This window comes from Trichosurus vulpecula, chromosome 1 (assembly GCF_011100635.1).
Source record: "Trichosurus vulpecula isolate mTriVul1 chromosome 1, mTriVul1.pri, whole genome shotgun sequence".
Taxonomy (NCBI): domain Eukaryota; kingdom Metazoa; phylum Chordata; class Mammalia; order Diprotodontia; family Phalangeridae; genus Trichosurus; species Trichosurus vulpecula.
Window position 1 is genome coordinate 4,677,843 of NC_050573.1, and position 17,685 is coordinate 4,695,527.

The 17,685-nt window shown below is 39.8% G+C and overlaps 1 protein-coding gene across 1 annotated transcript in view; it reads right to left on the reverse strand.

Moving 5' to 3' along the window:
• Positions 1-17,685, reverse strand: part of LOC118844262 (vomeronasal type-2 receptor 26-like) — a 37,453-nt gene that overhangs the window by 18,094 nt on the left and 1,674 nt on the right. Inside the window, exons 2-4 of the mRNA XM_036752148.1 lie at positions 10,605-10,902; positions 7,454-7,745; positions 819-1,622 (exon numbers count right to left, since the gene is read on the reverse strand). Coding sequence (XP_036608043.1) covers positions 819-1,622; positions 7,454-7,745; positions 10,605-10,902 — 1,394 coding nt within the window. The remainder of the gene's footprint in view (positions 1-818; positions 1,623-7,453; positions 7,746-10,604; positions 10,903-17,685) is intronic.

The window sequence follows — 17,685 nt, forward strand, 5'->3', positions numbered from 1 at the left end:
TGCACCACAACATTTCTCATATTTGCCATATTCTGTCCTCAAACATTGCCACCACTCTGCTTCATTCCCTCATCACCTCTATCCTGGATTTTTGCAATAGCGTGATGGGTGGTCTGCCTTCCACAATTTGCCCCCACCATAATTAATTCTGACTATAGTTCTTTCTCCATTCAGTTGTCACAGTAATTTTTTCTAAAATTCAAGTCTAACCTTATAACCCCCTATTACATTTATTTCAGTGATTATGAACTCCATCATGAAGTATAAAATCCTTTTTTTACTCCAAAGTCCTCCAAAACCTGCCTTCTACTTTTGCAAAAAAATTTCTTGAATGCAGTGACACTGGCATCATTGATGTTTCACAAAAAAAGGGCATGCAATCTCTTAGCATTAGACATTCTCTCTATCCACTCTGTCTGGAATGCTCTTGTTCCTCATCTATGCATCCTCAATTTTCGGTGTTCTTTCAAGCCTAACCTAAAACACCACTTTCTGTAGGATAACCCTGATAATGCACCTTAATTTAATGCATTCCCTATGTTGATTATTTTAAATATAAGCCTTGTACATCTTATTTGTACGTAATTGTTTGTAAGTTTTGTTCCCAATAGGACAAAACTACATAAGATCAGATACTCTTTTACCTTTCTTTGTATCCTGAGCCCTTAATGCTGTACCTGCCTCATAGAAGGCAATAAATATTTGTTGGCTGAATGATTCCCAACTCAAATATTCTTTGTGAGCAGCCCACGCTATGCAATCCCTGGTCAGGCTGCCATTGCCTACAAATAGGAAAGACAATTTTAAATGAATATTACCTGCCATGGATGAGGCACCCAGCTTTCTCCCTCTGCCATAGATTCTTTTTCTAATATCATCAGGAACATTTCATGGAGAGTCCAGGCCACAGCATAAATACCATTGTAGATGGTGTAACTCGAGTCTGACATTGTCATGTCAAAGTAAATCAAAGGCAAAGTCTCCAAAGAGGCATTTAGTGAACATTGTTCTTGTTTCAGTTTTTCAGGTTCATCTATACATCTGAATGTTGAGTGCCAGAATTCTTTCAGTACAATGTCCTCTGAGTATTTAGCAGGGTTCACTGTCCTGAGAAAATCCTTAAAACCAGGAACATCACTTGTTAGGTGTGAAAATATAAGTGCCCCATGGAAATTATAACCATCAACATATTTGGGTCTTGTGGTAATGTCCCAGTGAGAAGTGGTTACCCACACCTTGTAATTCACGAGAAAAGGAAATTGTGAATATCTCAAGATCATTAATGAGTCTGTGTCACCATGAATGAAAATCACTCTGATGGGTGATGACAGGATCCTGGGCATGAATGTCATGTATGATTCTGTGTGTCTTCTCTCACTGACAGGGATCTTCTCTGTGAAGGACACACAGACATCATATTTTGCCATCTCCAGTGTCAGTTCCTGAAGGAATTCCTCACCTCTCAGATCATCTACTGTCACCAAAGCTATCCACGTCCATTCAAAGTGGGTCATCAGTCTGACCAAACCTTTATGTAGGGAAGAGTCCCTGGGGGCCAATTGGTAAAGAGAAGGAAACTGCACCTTGTTACTGAGGATGGGATCAAATGGCCCAAAGGTGATCTGGATGTGAAAGAAATAAAAGAAAACCTGAGATTTAAGAACATGACCATAATATAAGGTGGGGGTGAAACCAATCAACTTGATTTTAAATTTGATACTTTAATTAGGTGAGACTACATCTCAGTGAATCAAAACCTGGGACTAAGCATGAGGCATCTTTGAAGTTATTGGCTGAAATAAAATGAGGATGAACAGGAAATCTTTTTTGACAGCTTCAGAAATGGGTTCATTTCTTGACAGATCATCTGTAAGTTATCAATGAATTTGAGAAGATGAAATAACTCCAGGATTTGTAATTGATGACTGTCAACACATTTCTGTGATGCAATGCCAAGAATGAGTCATAGAAAAAAAATAATGGAATTAAGGGGGTGAGGGGTCATAGATTCTATATGTATCTCAGAGCAGAAGACTCAGTCTGTGGCAAAAGCCAAGACAATAATGGTTCTTCCCCTTGCTTCCCCTATAGGTGCCTGTCTATTCAGAGACCTATAAAATGATCTACTGTTTCATTATGCAAACTTACTGGATCCAGTAAGTTCAATTTTCCTCAAACACAAAGAAGGCAGGAGTTACCTAAAGATAAATATAAATATATTGTTGGATAATTAGTTTTAAATATCAGAATTTTTTTTGGATCTGCAGACTTCTTATTTTTGTCTCATTTTAATTAATTTATTTTTAGGTTTCAACATTTATTTCCACAAGATTTTCAGTTCCAATTTTTCACTCAATGTCTCCCTTCCCCACACTCCAAGATAGCATGAATTCTGATTACCCCTTCCCCCAGTCTTCCCTCCCTTCTATTATTCACCCCACCTCTCTTATCCCCTCCCCTGCAGTTTCTTGTTGGGTAAGAAAAATTTTTATATCTCATTGCCTGCATATCTCCCAGTTGCATGTGCAAACAATTTTTAACATTCATTTTTAAAACTTCGAGTTTCAAATTCTCTCCCTTCTTCCCTCCCCACCCACCTTCATTGAGAAGGCAAGCAATTCAGTGTAGGTTGTACATGTGTAGTTATGCAAAACACTTTCATAATAGTCATGTTGTTAAAGAAAACTATATCTCCCTCCCTCCTATCCTGCCCCCCCATTTATTTTATTCTAGGCAGATAAACTCCCAAATATTTTGTAATGTCTACAGTAATTTTAAATGGAATTCTTTCTATTTCTTGCTGTTCGGCTTCCTTAGTAATATATAGGAATGCCAATGATTTATGTGGGTTTATGTTATATCCTGCAACTTTGCTCTCTTTCTTCATTTGTTTGTTTCTTCTTTCAGGTTATTTCTCCCATTGGTTCTAATTCTTTTTTAGAATATGATTAATATGAAAATAGGTTTAACGTGAATATATATGTAGAGCCTATATACAATCACACACACACATGCATACACACATACACAAATTACATACATAATTGGGAAGGAAGGCAGGGGAGATGGGGAGAAAATTTGGAACTCAAAATCTTATGAAAGTGAATATTGAAAACTAAAAAATGTAATTAATAACGATATTAATAATAATAAATGAAATAAGATGAATTAAAAATAAAAATGAGCCAACGAAGTAAAAAGAACGTGACCGGGGAACAGGGCAACCAGAATGTACACCATCTTGGAGTGGAGGGGAGGGTAGAAATGGGGAGAAAATTTGTAATTCAAACTCTTGTGAAAATCAGAGCTGAAAACAAAATATGTTAAATAAATAAATTTAAAAAATTTTTTAAATTATCTCTCCTGGGGGTTCAGAGCAAAGATAGAAGAGTGAAAGCAGTGACTTACTAGAGCTCTCCCACAGATTCTGTCGGGTCTGTCTAAGAAGTGAATTTGAACAAATTTTGATGAAGCAGAATCCACTGGGAGATAGAGTTTGGCAGATTTCCAGCTCAGGACAGGAAGGGAAGGTCCAAGGGAAGGATCTATTGCATCCAGCTGGGGATCACAGAGTGTTCAGGCTATACCAGCCCAGACTCAGCTATAGCAGAGCAGAAGCAGGCCTAGCCCTGGTGAACTCAATCACCCATAGCAGAGCAATCCCAAAACATCTCTGCACAGGATGGGGATCTCTCAGAACTGGATGAGACTGAAGCACGGGGCCTGTGGCAGCAGCAGCAGCTACTCATGGGAATATCAGCCCACAATCGAGTCACATACAAATTTTTCTGGACTGGCCTCAGTGATGGGGAGTGCCAGGAATCTAGCATAGGCTTTGAAATCCAAACTAATCTACTCAATGAACTTATATGCCTTCCAAAAGGAAGCTCATAACAATGTAGTTGCCACTTGCAGGGAAGCAGGAAACTGCAAAAAAAGAATTTACAGGAAGTATCTCTGACAATTGCTTCATTTCTCAAATATGTAGAGAACAGAGTCAAATTTATAAGAATACAAGTCATTGGGGGCGGAGCCAAGATGGCAGCTGGAAAGCAGGGACTTGCTTAAACTCTCCCCCAAATCCCTCCAAACACCTGTAAAAATGGCTCTGAACAAATCCTAGAGTTGTGGAACCCAACAAATAGCAGAGGGAAACAGGTCTCCACCCCAGGAGAGTCTGGATGGTCACTGGGAAGGGTCTATTGCACAGTGATGGGAGCAAAGCACAGAAAAAATGAGAGAAAACAGATCGACCAACTGGGCATTCAGATAAATGAGAAAACCATATATATATATATATATATATATATATATATATATATATATATATATATATATATATATATATATATATATATATATATATTTGTTGATTGGTTCTTTCAGTCATATTCAACTTTTGTGACCCCATTTAGGGTTTTCTGGCAAAGACATTAGAATAGTTTGCCTCTTCCTTCTCCAGTTCATTTCATAGATGAGGATCTGTGGCAAAAAGAGTTTAGTGGCACGCCCAGCATCATACAACTAGTAAGTATCTAAGGGCAGATATGAATTCCAGAAGATGAGTCTTACTGACTTTTAGCCTAGCTGTGTGTGTGTGTATGTGTGTGTGTGTGTGCCTAATTCATTGAAATACTTTCTATTTTGTAATCTGCTTTTCTATGATTTGTGCTCTCTCTCTCTCTCTCTCTCTCTCTCTCTCTCTCTCACACACACACACACACACACACACACACACACACACACACACACACCTTTGCTTTCTCTCTTTTGATGAAAAAAAAAAACAATTCAGGGGTATACATTTTTCCTCTAAGGAGTATGCCTTTAGCTATATCTTTCAACATTAGCATGTATCCTTATTTCTGTTATACATCATTAGAGCTGAGGATAAGAGAGAGATCTCAGCAAAGTGTCTCAATCAATTGATATGAAGTAAACTTCTCAGCTGAAAGAGCTGGCAGGAAGATGAGCCAAGGAAAGTTTGAGGTACTAAATGCTTTGAAACATCACTATGGTGAGTGACTTTGTAAATCAATTGGAGTGTGTGTAAAAAGAACAGAGAATAGAATCAAATTTGCCTTGCTGCAATGAAGGCCCTGTTCTGATTATGTAATGTAAAATTGTAGTGGATCCAGTCAGCATGATTTCATGATTTTCTCCAATTTCTTTCAGCAATGTAGGAATGAAAGTGAAGGCAGTAGATGCTGGGAGTTATATAGAACTAGTGCATATTAGGACAATATTATTGATAGTTAGCAAAGGACTCAAAGGAATAGTATAGAGTTGGATAGGGTCATGTTGGGAATCAAGATGGAGAAGAGTGAAGAATAACTCATGTAGTGGTAATGACCTTGGAATGAACTGAGGCTGGAGGGATTTTAGAACATAATAAAGATGAAGAACAGGATTTAGAGTTGCAGAGAAGTGGGAGAGGTAGAAAAACAATAGATTGTCACCCAATAATGGAATTTCTAAATTTATGAACAGAGAAATAGAATATTTTTGAGTGGTGGTATGGTGAATGGTGTGACCTTCTCTATGTGTAGGTGAGATGAGATGAAGGAAAAGGTCACTGGAAATAAGTGAATATGAATATGTTTGCTGATGTCACATAGCATAGGAGTTGAGTAGAAAAGACAGAGTCAGACAGATCATTAGATAATACATATTAGAATCTTGATTGGAGAAAAATATGGTTTAAGTGAATTTTCTTTGTTATTCTTTATTTTTCTTTTTTTGGATTAAATGAATTTTCAAAAGAACTTTCAAACTCTCCAAAGGAAAAGAGTTTACTGAGTGACGGAAGGAGATTGAAAGTCGGGACGTGTCAATGGGAGGAAATGACCGTTCCAACTGCCCCACTTCAGCTAAATAAACCAAGGAAAGAGTAAAAGTTCCCATGTGTTTGTATTTATTGCACCTTTATTTGTCATATTGAAGTTATTGAATATAGGAGAATTATAATCAATTAGTAAATTGCTGTGAGCACCCTATTACATTTAAAAACATTGAGATACATTTAAATACATTGACATATCATTGCTCAGTAACAAATGATAAAAGAGTTGCATTCAGAGACACCTGGAAATATTTGTAAGAACTAATGGCAAATGAAGTGAACACAGACAGGAGAAATATTCACACAAAATGAACATTTTAAATAAAAAAATTGAAAGTGATAAGACCTCTAACACCCGGCAGTGGCCAACTACTATTGCAGAGGATGATGATAAGGTTTTCAAAAGGAATCCATTTCAACCTGGGTCATGGCCACACACAACTCAATAACCCCGTTGATATTTGGGCACTTCTGAAGTTTCTGTACATTATCATTCGTTAAGTTGGCTTTTAAAATTTTCAAATTTAACACTAACAGTTCTTCAGTTTTTCCTTAAGCATTCAAGGTATAAATAATAAAGCTTCTGTCATCTCTCTCCCTAACTATGACTAACTTTCTCTGAGTCAGGGAAACATTTGATAGTATGCATAGAAAAGCTTTGTTTTTGCTGCAAGAGTTAAGGTTGAGTCATATTCTTTCACTGTAGCCGAGAGGAAATGTTACAGCGATTGATCTTTGAAGTGAAAGATGATATTTGATCTTTGAAAGCCAAAACAGACTTTAAGAAGAATGATCATCTCTATCAGTTCACACTTTTATATTGTCATGCATTTAGTAGTGTGAGGGAGAGTGGGGATTTGTATTAGTAAGCTCTTCTCTATTTTTTTTACTAAATAGGTCATCTCATCAATGTGTCCTTCCTTTCTTCTCTACCACAATTAAAAGTCACTCTCATTATCGCTGCCCAGAACCTGCACTTTCCACACCAATGCACTGTATTCCTTTTTGAAAAAAATATTCTTTGGGAACAGAAAACTGATAGTTATATTCCTAGACAATATAACACACGAGGATGAAACACAGATAGTGGGATATAGTGCTTAGAGCAATGGACTAGTATAAAAACATATGTGTTATGGTCCCGATTTCCTGCAAATTATATTTGAGACTATGGAGAAGGCATTAAATCCCCCATATGCTCAGGAACTTTCTCTAGAAAATGGGAATTTAGGCCTGTAAAATCTCTAGGATTCTTTCATTGAAAGAAGTTAGATGACAATGACAATGACTATATCTTTGATAATAAAGGGAGTGTTGTGGTAAATGGCGGAACTACTCTCTTCCATGTGTGAGTTTTCAAAATTGTACTGTTGATGTCATTGATTTGAGAGTTTCTTGGCAAGATTTAACATTTACCAATGAAGGTTATCACCTTCTCCAAAATTTATGGTCTCTGATTGCTGCTTAGAATACTGAGAGATTGAGGGACTTGACCAGGGTCACATAGCCAGTACGAAGCAGAGGTAGCTATTTCAACTTGGGCCTCCTGACTCTGCTGCCTCTCAAGGGTCTGATCAAGCCTCAGAAGGCAGCAAGATCAATATTACTCACCTGAGGATACTTGTAGAGGTCAAGCAGGGTCCCCATCTGGACAGACAGAGCTGAAGTGACTCCGCCAATGACAGCCACAGACTTGTCCTGCTCCCAGCAGCTGTAGTTAGGGATGAACTGGCCCTGCCCAGACAGCCAGCGCAGGGAGCTCTCCAAGGTTTTCTCATCACTGTGGTAGGTGTTGTAGAGGTGGAATCCCAGGGTAAGGTTGGGCAACAGATTAGGGTTCTTGTTGATCTCCTCTATAGCAAATATTAGTGTCAGGGCTTGTTGATAATTTTTGTATAGCCACCTGAAAGGGAGAGAAGTAGAAATCATTAGCAAAGCCTGTAAAAGAAATTAATTTAAGGAAGGGGCCTGCTCCAGCCATGTGAGGGTGGTAGGTAAGAACTGTAGCTGATTTTGAGTGTATTAATAACAGTCCTGTTTGTTCCTATACTGCTTCCTTCTTGTGATTAGAATATTGAGGACTATTTTCTTTAAGTTCTTAGAAAGGCTCTGAATGCCAGAATTACTCACTTATTTACTCACAGAATCACTCACTCCCTTATTCATTCATTCATATAACAAAGATATAATGAACACCTACCATTTCAGAATCACATAGTTTGAGATTTTGCAAGCATCCCAGAAGTCATCTAATCTAACATTTTCTATTAAGGAATCTCACCTATAGCATTTCATATAATGAATATAGTAGCATCCTGTAAGAGAGAAATGAAGACGTCCTGGGAAGTTAAAAAAAATATCCTGTCATCCTTCAAGAGTAAGACCAGAAGTGACTACAAAAAGTCACGTTCTCTTCTGGAGACTGTGTTTCAATATCACCTCACTCACAATTTCCCCTGACATCACTAAGCTTTAGCCAGTACTGGTCTTGAACCCTGGGCCACATCCAGGTATGAGCTACCATGGTCCCTATTCCCAAAGAGTGATTCTGCTTGTAATTAATAACTCTATATAACCCTCTACTTACTCTCATAAGAGTACTAACTCTATCCAAGACACCAGAAGTCTGAAATGTCCCCTGCCTCCTTTCTCACACTGTACCTTTGTGAGTATCCCTGTAATCCCCTCCAAAAAATCTTCCTTCCCATAGTTTCTTTATATCTGCTTCTTTTTGTTTCTGGCCAGTGCTGCTGTACCTTCTAGGCATTTGAGTTCTTGTTGAGATCTCTTATTAGAAGGATGTGTGACTAACAATTTAGTGTCTGCCCCTCTTTCCCAAGTTTTATGACTTCAGGGAAGTAGAATTACATGTGTATTGAGAACCCAGGACCTCAGTGCCACAGGCCTCCTCCTTTTCTTTGACATCATGCCTGTGTCTAGGGGTCTTATCCAGAACAGCACAACTTTTCTCCAGAAACAAAAATAGCAGATAAGGACTATTGCTGTCTTTACTGGGTGGCATTATGGATGTTCCCAACTCTGTTAGGATAATACCTGACATTGGTATGTTCCCATTACTTATCCAAACATCTCCAGTCCCCAGAAAGCCTAGGATTACAATCAATGGAAACATATCAGGTCAATAAACCTGCAACAAAAGGCAGTGCAGAGTAGTTAGAGAGAATTAGGAATGCTGTGCAGGGAGAGGCACCTTCCCAATAAAGGAAGGCTTCATGAAGTACATTCTTAGCCCTGGAAGGATGGGGATTTTCAAGGGGCAAAATGAGGATCTCCAGGAGAAAGAAACGAGTGGCCAAGAAATGTATTTGAAGAATAGGAAACACTCGAAGATTGTATCCACAGAATCTGCTAGCAGGTGCTAAGGGTATTAAGGCCAAGATCTGGAGGGTGTTCACTCTCCCCTATCATCTCTCCTTACCTTTTTGCTTTTATGGTACAGACTGAGAAAAAAAGTAAGTTACTATCAAGAAATTAATCAACCAGCCCCAAACTCATAGCCAAACATATCCCACATTCATGTTAATATTCTCCAAAATGTTTTAAATCCAGAAATATTTCTCTAGCAACTCACATCTTTTAGGTAATTCAGACCTATGTTCCAGAAGGTGGAAGGCAAATATAAGGGAATCTTCAGGCCTTCCCATTCACTCTGTCGTTAACAGCCAAACTGACTTTCCCTCTATTACCTGCTTATTTTCTGAGAATTTGAAATCCTTTCTCCATTCTTTCTTCATTCACAATTCCTAGAATTAGAATAAGGGAGGAAAAAAACCCAATTTTCTTGTCCATTTGAATAAACTGTTTTAAAAGAAACGCCTGTCAATTTCTACATAGAAAGCAAAAAGGAAATTTGGTTCACAATGGCCTTTTCACCCATTGCTATACATAGAGTGAGAGCATGTTTACCAGCCTCTTGTCTACTATCATTCCCTGAGACTCGGTGGTGAACAATTACAGAGGGGAAAAGAAGTGGGAATATCTTAAAATATTCAAGAAATAAAAGCAAACATTAAATTACTTCCTTATTTAAACCACTGAAGATGAAAATGTGGAGGAGAGAAAAGAAAGGTACAAATGCAATGTAAAACACAGAAAGGACTCAGAAGCAATAGAGCTGCACAGACACAGAGATATACAGAAGAGGTCACAGTTGTCATCTTCTGTGTCCCATTCTTCATCTCCTTAAACCACTGCTGCAAATCCCTTATGGCCTGCGGGGACCTCATAGTGAAATTTGGAAGGGATACCAATGGAAGGAATGTGTGTGTGTGTGTGTGTGTGTGTGTGTGTGTGCACTCACACAGGTGTATGTCCATGTTTAGGTCTAAACCAAATTTCTATATTAAAGATATTTATTATTTATATTTGAACTTTCATTGCTAGACGCTAGGTTCTTCTATTTACTAGAGTTATTCAGAACATGAGCAGAGCCAAGACAAAGCTCCAGTTCTCTCCACTGGCTCAAGATAAGTGAAAGAACAGAGAGAGATATGAACAGAGATGTAAATACAGACACAGACACAGAGACAGGAAGAGACAGAAAAAATCAGGCAGGGTGACAGACAGAGAATCCTTTCACTCCTTTGCTCCAAAAGAAAGTCACATGGATAGAACCTGCCACGAGCAACAAAAGTGAGAGAAAAGAGGGTAGAAGAGACCCTTGGATCAGCAGCCCTGTGTCTTCCCTAAACACCTCTGTAATCATCAGCCAATTCAGAGGCACAGGCAAGCAGGCAATTACTTATAATCCCGACAGTCCTTGTCAGGTTTATTCGCAAAAAGTGCTGCTCCTATGTCATTGTTTACTTCAACTGAATACATGGAGAGAAAAGTCCCAATCACTAGATCCCCATTTCTGACAAGGCTGGGGCTGACTTGATAGAAGCAGCATGGCTCTTCTGTCCTGTTCTCAGAGACTGGAAGCTTCGGCAGCAGCGGCAGGAGCAGGAGAGAAAACAACAGACAAATCTTTCTCTGTACAAGAAGCCACATATCCCTGAACATGTCATATATCCCCAAGCCTGCCAAGAGGCAAAGAGCTGTAAGAATAACAGCACAGTCAATATCGTAGGCTTGGGCTGCTGAAAAATAATTCTGGAGCTGCAATGTTTTGTTCTGGGGCAGATGGTAAAGTCTATTCCTCCATCAACACCTATGGAAACACAAAAGGACATTAGCTGTCCCCACATCAAGGACAAGGACAGTGATATAAGACCAAGGGGTTTATTATAAGGCTCCATTGGCCTCTAAAACATATTCTGTCTCTCAGTGATCTTATGCTTAGTCTCTGACAGTGGAATCCCCAGAGACATGAAAGTCCATGAGGAGTTCTGGGGACCATGCCTGCCTCGGGCCTCTCAAGCTGTGTTCCTCATCCAAGGAAAAAAACACAAGTGGAAAACATATTAGGAAATCTCTGTCCCTGCTATCAACAGAGACCAGCGGACATCAGCCGTCATGGGAGGGTTTGTGTCACTGTGTCACCCAGAGGGGTGCACAATTCTAGAACTGGCAGATGTTGCTTCTGGTTGAGCTTGATGTGAACAAACAAGGTAAAAAACTTTCAGAGAGGGCAACTGGGTTGAGAGTCTTTTACAAATGGCTAGAATCTATTTTGTGCCTTTGATGAACTCACAAGTCAATGCTCTCCCCCTTTGTAGCTTCATAGAATCACAGAACCTGAGAAAAAAAATGGGACATCAGAGACTACCTAGTCCAACTGATGCCTCAAAAGAATCACCTTCTACAATTCCCAGGTCTACTCGCCTTCATAACCTGATAGCTTGCCAAACTGACTTGCCCTGGGAATACATATTTTTTTTCTCCAAATCCTGGGATTATTGGATTGATACTAAAAGGAATCTTAAAGATAAAGTTAATCTAATGTGTGCCTTTTACAGATAAGAAATCTAAAGCCAGTTTACTTGACTAAGGTCATGTTCTTAATAAACAGCTATTTTGTAGTAGTTAATAAATAGGCATATTTTACCTCTCAAAATGGTTCTGCTTTGGGCCTATACCCATTTCTGTCTTCTGTAGAGGAGGGGAAATTCATAATTTAAAACTTATAGCAAAATCAGTGAAAAACTACTGTTTGCTTACACACCAGGGAAATCTAGTGAAGAAAAGAGGCCTTGGGCAGGGGCATAATGACTAAAGTGGCTTTGAAAGATTGGTGGTTCAGGGCCAGGGGAGTGGAGACTGAGCAGGTAGGCAAAAGGGGTTAGAAGAGAGAGGTATGCCCTCCCTGGTTGTTGGAGTCCTAGAAAGCTCAGGTTGCTTCACTGTCATCAGAGCTCTACAAAGTTTAATGAAACACATGCACACACAACTTTAGTAGCTAGATGATACAGTGGGTAGAGCACTGGACCTGGAATCAGGAAGACCTCAGTTCAAATCCTACCTCACAGACACTAGCTGTAGGACTACAGACAAGTCATTAGGCTTCTGTCTACCTCAGGTTTTTCAGCTGAAAATGGGGGTATAAATAGCACCTATCTCTCAGGGTTGTTTGAAGATCTAACAGTACAATATTTTTATAGCCCTTAGCACGGTGCAAGGCATACAGCAGGCACCTAATAAATGCTTGTTTACCCTTCCCCTTTAACATAAATCTATAAGTCAACAAGTGCTTAATTAAGTACTTAGTATTTGCCAATGCACTGTTTGGGATACAAAACAAAAGTGAAACATTCCTTGCTCTTAGAAGACCTAGATTCTAACAGGACAATGTGTTTAGTTATTTACAAAATGCCAATAAAGAATTTAAGTGGTAAACTTAGATATGGCATCTTGAACAAATGGCTATTTAACCCCCAATGAAAGTTTTCCAGTAATCAAACTGAGTCCCAAAGCAGTCCATTGTACTCACTGTACAGCTCCAACTGCCAGGAAATTTATCTTTCTGTCATGCAGGAATCTCCCCCTGCACCTTGAAGCCATTGCTCCAATTTGTACTCTTTAGGACTCTTATTTTGCCCCTACCCCCAATTTTCCTGCTCTTTTTTGCTATACAACCTCAATTCAACCAAATGACCTGCAGGGATTGCAGTTTCATCTTCCTGGATTCCTTCTTTTGGACACATTATATCCCAGCAAACCTTTAAGCACCAGCAATCACATAATCAATCATCAAGCATTTATTCACAATTCTCTACTGTGCTTGGGCCCTACTAAGTGCTTAGAATACAAATATGAAAGCGAAACAAGTTCTTACTTTAAGAGCATCTCTAAGAAGCAATGTGTATATATGTGTAGGGTGTGTGTATAGGGACTGGATTGATCATTAGACTCTGAGTGAAATGCAACAGAACATGTCAACTCTAGGTTTATGGGGGGAAATTTTAAGCTTATGCTTTTCATTGATTTAATGTATTTGGTGCCCATTAAAGGTAACATATCAGTGGGTGTTCATAATAGTATGGTCTTAATGCTGTAGGAACATATAGTACTTAGTAAAATTTTATTTTATTTTATTTTCAACTGTGAATTCTCTTCTTTACTACCCCTTTCCTTTTGCCTCATTAAGGAAAAACAAGAAGGGAGCCAAGATAGCAGCTGAAAAGGGACTCAATTAAGCTCTCCCCCAAATTCCTCCAAACGCCTGTAAAAAATGGCTCTGAACAAATTATATAGCTGAAGAACTCCTGAAATAGCAAAGGGAAGCAGGCCTCCAGCCGAGGAGTACCTGGATGGTCACTGGGAAGGGTCTATCCCACCACACTGGCATCAGATTGCAGCCCAGCATGGGCCGCTAGGACCACTGAGACCATGGGTGGAGCAAGCCTTAGGGGCATGAATCACTGAGCTGTGGCAATTAACAGACTTCTCAACCCATAAACACCAAAGACAACAGACGTTAGTGGGAAAACTGCTGGATATAGGTGAGAGAAGTGGCCAGTCTGACCCCAACTCTGAGGGTGGTGGCTGCAGCTGGAGCAGCAGGAATCTCCTGCAACTACTTCCAGAGCTCCTGTGTCAGCTGCTTCCCAAGTCCTTGGCCCACATGGTGGGAGGAATCTAGCAGGGGATCGCAGTGAGAGTGCAGTGAGTGCTTTGCTGGCACAGAGGCAGGGTTCTTTTGCTTTGCCCTGCTTGGAACTGGGTCACGGTCCTGGTTGGCAGTTATTGGGTGAGGAGGAGTACTGCTGTGGCAAAGCTTGCAGTGATGGTGGAGTAGGAATAGCTCTGAAAACGGCATAGCCCCTAAAGCTTGGGACAAAGTAATCTCTACTCTACAAGCAGTCATACCGTGTTGAAAAGCTCAATGGTCAAGTAGTTGGCTGGGAACATAAACAGGCAATGGCAATGGGGTAAACCATCTCACTTAAAAGTGGCAAGAGAAAGAAGTTGTACTGGAATGGAAGAGGGGGCAGGTGAGGGAGAACTAGTGAATCTTGATCTCCTCTGATTTGGCTTGAGGAGGAAATAACATACACACTCAATTGTGTATCTTACCCTGCAGGAAAGTAGGGGGTAGGAGGAAGAGGATAAGAAAGGGTGAATGATAGAATGGAGGGCAGATAAGGAAGGAGTTAATATAAAGCAAACATTTTTGAAAAGGGACAGGGTCAAGGGAGAAAATTGAATAAAGGGGGACAATATAGGATGGAGGGAAATACAGTCTTTCACAACATGAATATTGTGGAAGTGTTTTGCATAATGATACATGTGTGGCCAATGTTGAATTACTTCCCTTCTTAGGGAGGGTGAGTGGAGAGAGAAGAGGGGAGAGAATATGGAACTCAAAAGTTCTAAAAGTGAATGCTCAAAAAAGTTGTTTTTGCATGCAACTGGGAAATAAGATATACAGTCAATGTGGTATAGAAATCTGTCTTGCCCTACAAGAAAGTAAGAGAAAAGGGGATAAGGGCGGCTGGAGCGGGTTGACAGAAGGGAGGGGTGACTGGGGAATGAGGCAATCAGAATATATGTCATCTTGGAGTGTGGGGGGATAGAAATGGGGTGAAAATTTGTAACTCCAAATCTTGTGTACATCAAAGGTGAAAACTAAAAATGTTAAATAATAAAATAGGAAACAAAAGAAAAAACAAAACTCATTATACACATTGATAGTCAAGCAACACAAATTAGCACATTGGCCATATCAGACACATACTCATTTCTCTGATATTTACACAGACCTGCATCAATGCCAAATCTTCTGATTCAATTGGCTGCAGGTGTTTTTATTGCCCTCATTAATTTGGGAATCTACTGGAATGTACTTTACTGGTAAGACTTTACTGTTGGTTTCAGGATCTTCATAGGTTATAGTCGTGATGAGTTCTGCCCTCTTGACACTACTTAGAGCATTGTGGTTACTTCTGAGGGGGGGGGTGATTTTCTAGACAATCTCCTGCCCCAAATCAGGAAGCACTGGGATTGTCTTGCCTCAGGAACATAATGGTGTAACATCCTGGGCAACCCCCTCAACCTCTCTCAGCCTCAGTGACCTCATGTGTAATATGGGGAAAATAACAGAATAAACTTCTTGTCAGCGAGACAACTTATAAAAGTGCTTTGCAGATCTTAAAGTGCTACTTAAAATGAGCATTATTCTAAGTCACACAGTTTACCAAGTGCATAAAAAACCTAGAGATAGTACAGAGGACAACCGTGATGTTGAGAGCCATTTAGGCTATAAAGTCCAATGATAGTTTTTTCATAGAACCTTCAGATATTTAGTCTGAAAAAGGGAGGAAGCTAGGTGGTGCAATGAATAGAGCACCAGCCCTGGAATCAGAAGGACATGAGTTCAAATGTGGCCTCAGACACATGGCACACTTACTAGCTGTGTGACCTTAGACAAGTCACTTAACCCCAATTGTCTCACCTTCCCCGCTCCGAAAAGTAAAATAAAATAAAATAAAAGAAGGTTTAAGGGTAGCATAATTGTATTTTCCAGGACTTGATTGTTATTGATATGAAATAGGAATTGTAGGTTTTGGATTTATTGTGAGTGGCAGCATACGTAGGAACAATGTATATAATATATGATGAATCAGAGTGAGATTTGAAGTGCACAAAATATTGCTAAACATTAGAGCACTCCATAAATGGAATGGGCTGCATTATGAGTTATTGAGTCCCCCATATAACCCTAGCCCCCACTCCCGCACAGAGGGCTTGCATCACTGCCTTCTTTGAGTACTTGTCAAGGTTCTTCAGAACGGCTATCTGTCCAAATATAGGACCGACTAAATGGGGTACGAGGTCATTCGCCAGTTAGGGATTTTATTAAAGAAGCCCAGACTATACAGGCAGGGTCTCATCAATCATGAATGGACAACACCTAATTTTAGGGAAATTTTATCTGCTATGGGTGAAGCATCCAGCTGTCTTCTTCTCTAATTGATCATCCTTATTTCATCAGGAGCATTTCATGGACAGTCCATACTAGAGCATACATAATATTATATATCTTATAACTCAGGATAGACACGGTCAAGTCAAAAGAATATAGCCTGAGATTCTCCCCAAAGCCATTCAGTGAAGACTTCTTTCTCCAGCTTTTTAGGTTCATACAGATATATAAATGCTTAATCACAGAACAACTTTAGAAAAATAACCTCTTGGTATTTAGAAGACTTGACCAAGGAAATGAGTCTCCCTGACTTCAGGCCCAGCACTCTATCCAGGGGGTTATCTAACAACACAATGTACTATAAGCTCATTTTAATGTCAGAATGGGATATGGTGATAAGCAACTTTCGCTTTGGAATAAAGGGAAATTGTGAATCTCTCAGTATATATGCATGTAGGACCTGCAGAAGATAGATAACTGAGAGAGCCATTAGAACAGAACTTTCAAATGACAAATGTGTCCTTCTTGATCAGCTACTTAAGGCCATGTGGACTGACACAGGGAAGAGGAAATATCTCAGAATACTCACAATTCTGGACCTAAGACAAATCTCTGGTCTACTGGATGACCACTAGTTTAAAAAATTGCTTGTGGGTGTGAATGTGTGTGCCTGGAGTAAGGTGGGGTCAGCATGGGGTGGAGGGGCACTTTTGATCTTATTTTGGAAAGATGTGGTATCAATGACAGAATGGAGAGCTGGTACATGTTTGAAGCAAGATGTGGATGAGACAAAGTTCATTCAGGATATCAGATGTCTATTTCTTTTCTAGCATCAAAGTGATTGTTTCCACAATCCAGCTAGCAGCTTCTGTGGGGGTGTAAGATCCACCCACAGCCAGCACCCAGAAAGCTGTCGGCATGCCGGGAAAGCACAGGATCTTTTGATCTGCCTTAATAAGGAAAGCAAGGTTAAAGGAGCTGACAAGTTTACTTTAATCCGGCATACAGACAGCATTCAGTTAGTTCAGAGGAAAAATCCAGCACCCTGAACTTCAGAACAAATACAAACAAATTACAAGCACCAACAGACAGACCAAATACAGATTCATTCACTTACTTCAGGGGAAGAGACCAGCTCCCTGAATTTCAGACATTCATTAGTTCAGGGGAAAAGCCAGCACCCTGAATTTCAGAACAAAATACAAACAAATTACAAATATCAACAGACAGACCCAATACAATTCATAGCTACCAACATCTAGGTTCAGCCCAGGAGCTCAGAACAAGGGCTGGCCCAGAGTCACGTGCCACCACTGCTGTCAAAAAGAGCTCCAACAGAAAAAAGAGGGATCTTCAAGCTGTCTTCTCTCCTCTTATAGACTTTTTGACATCATCAAGCATTGTTTGAATGACCACAGCCCAGGCTCTGGTGATTGGTTCTTGAGTTGACCCCTCCCCTTAGGACCCTGGGAGGTTCACATCCACATAGATTAGGTTAACACCCAATAGGGCATGG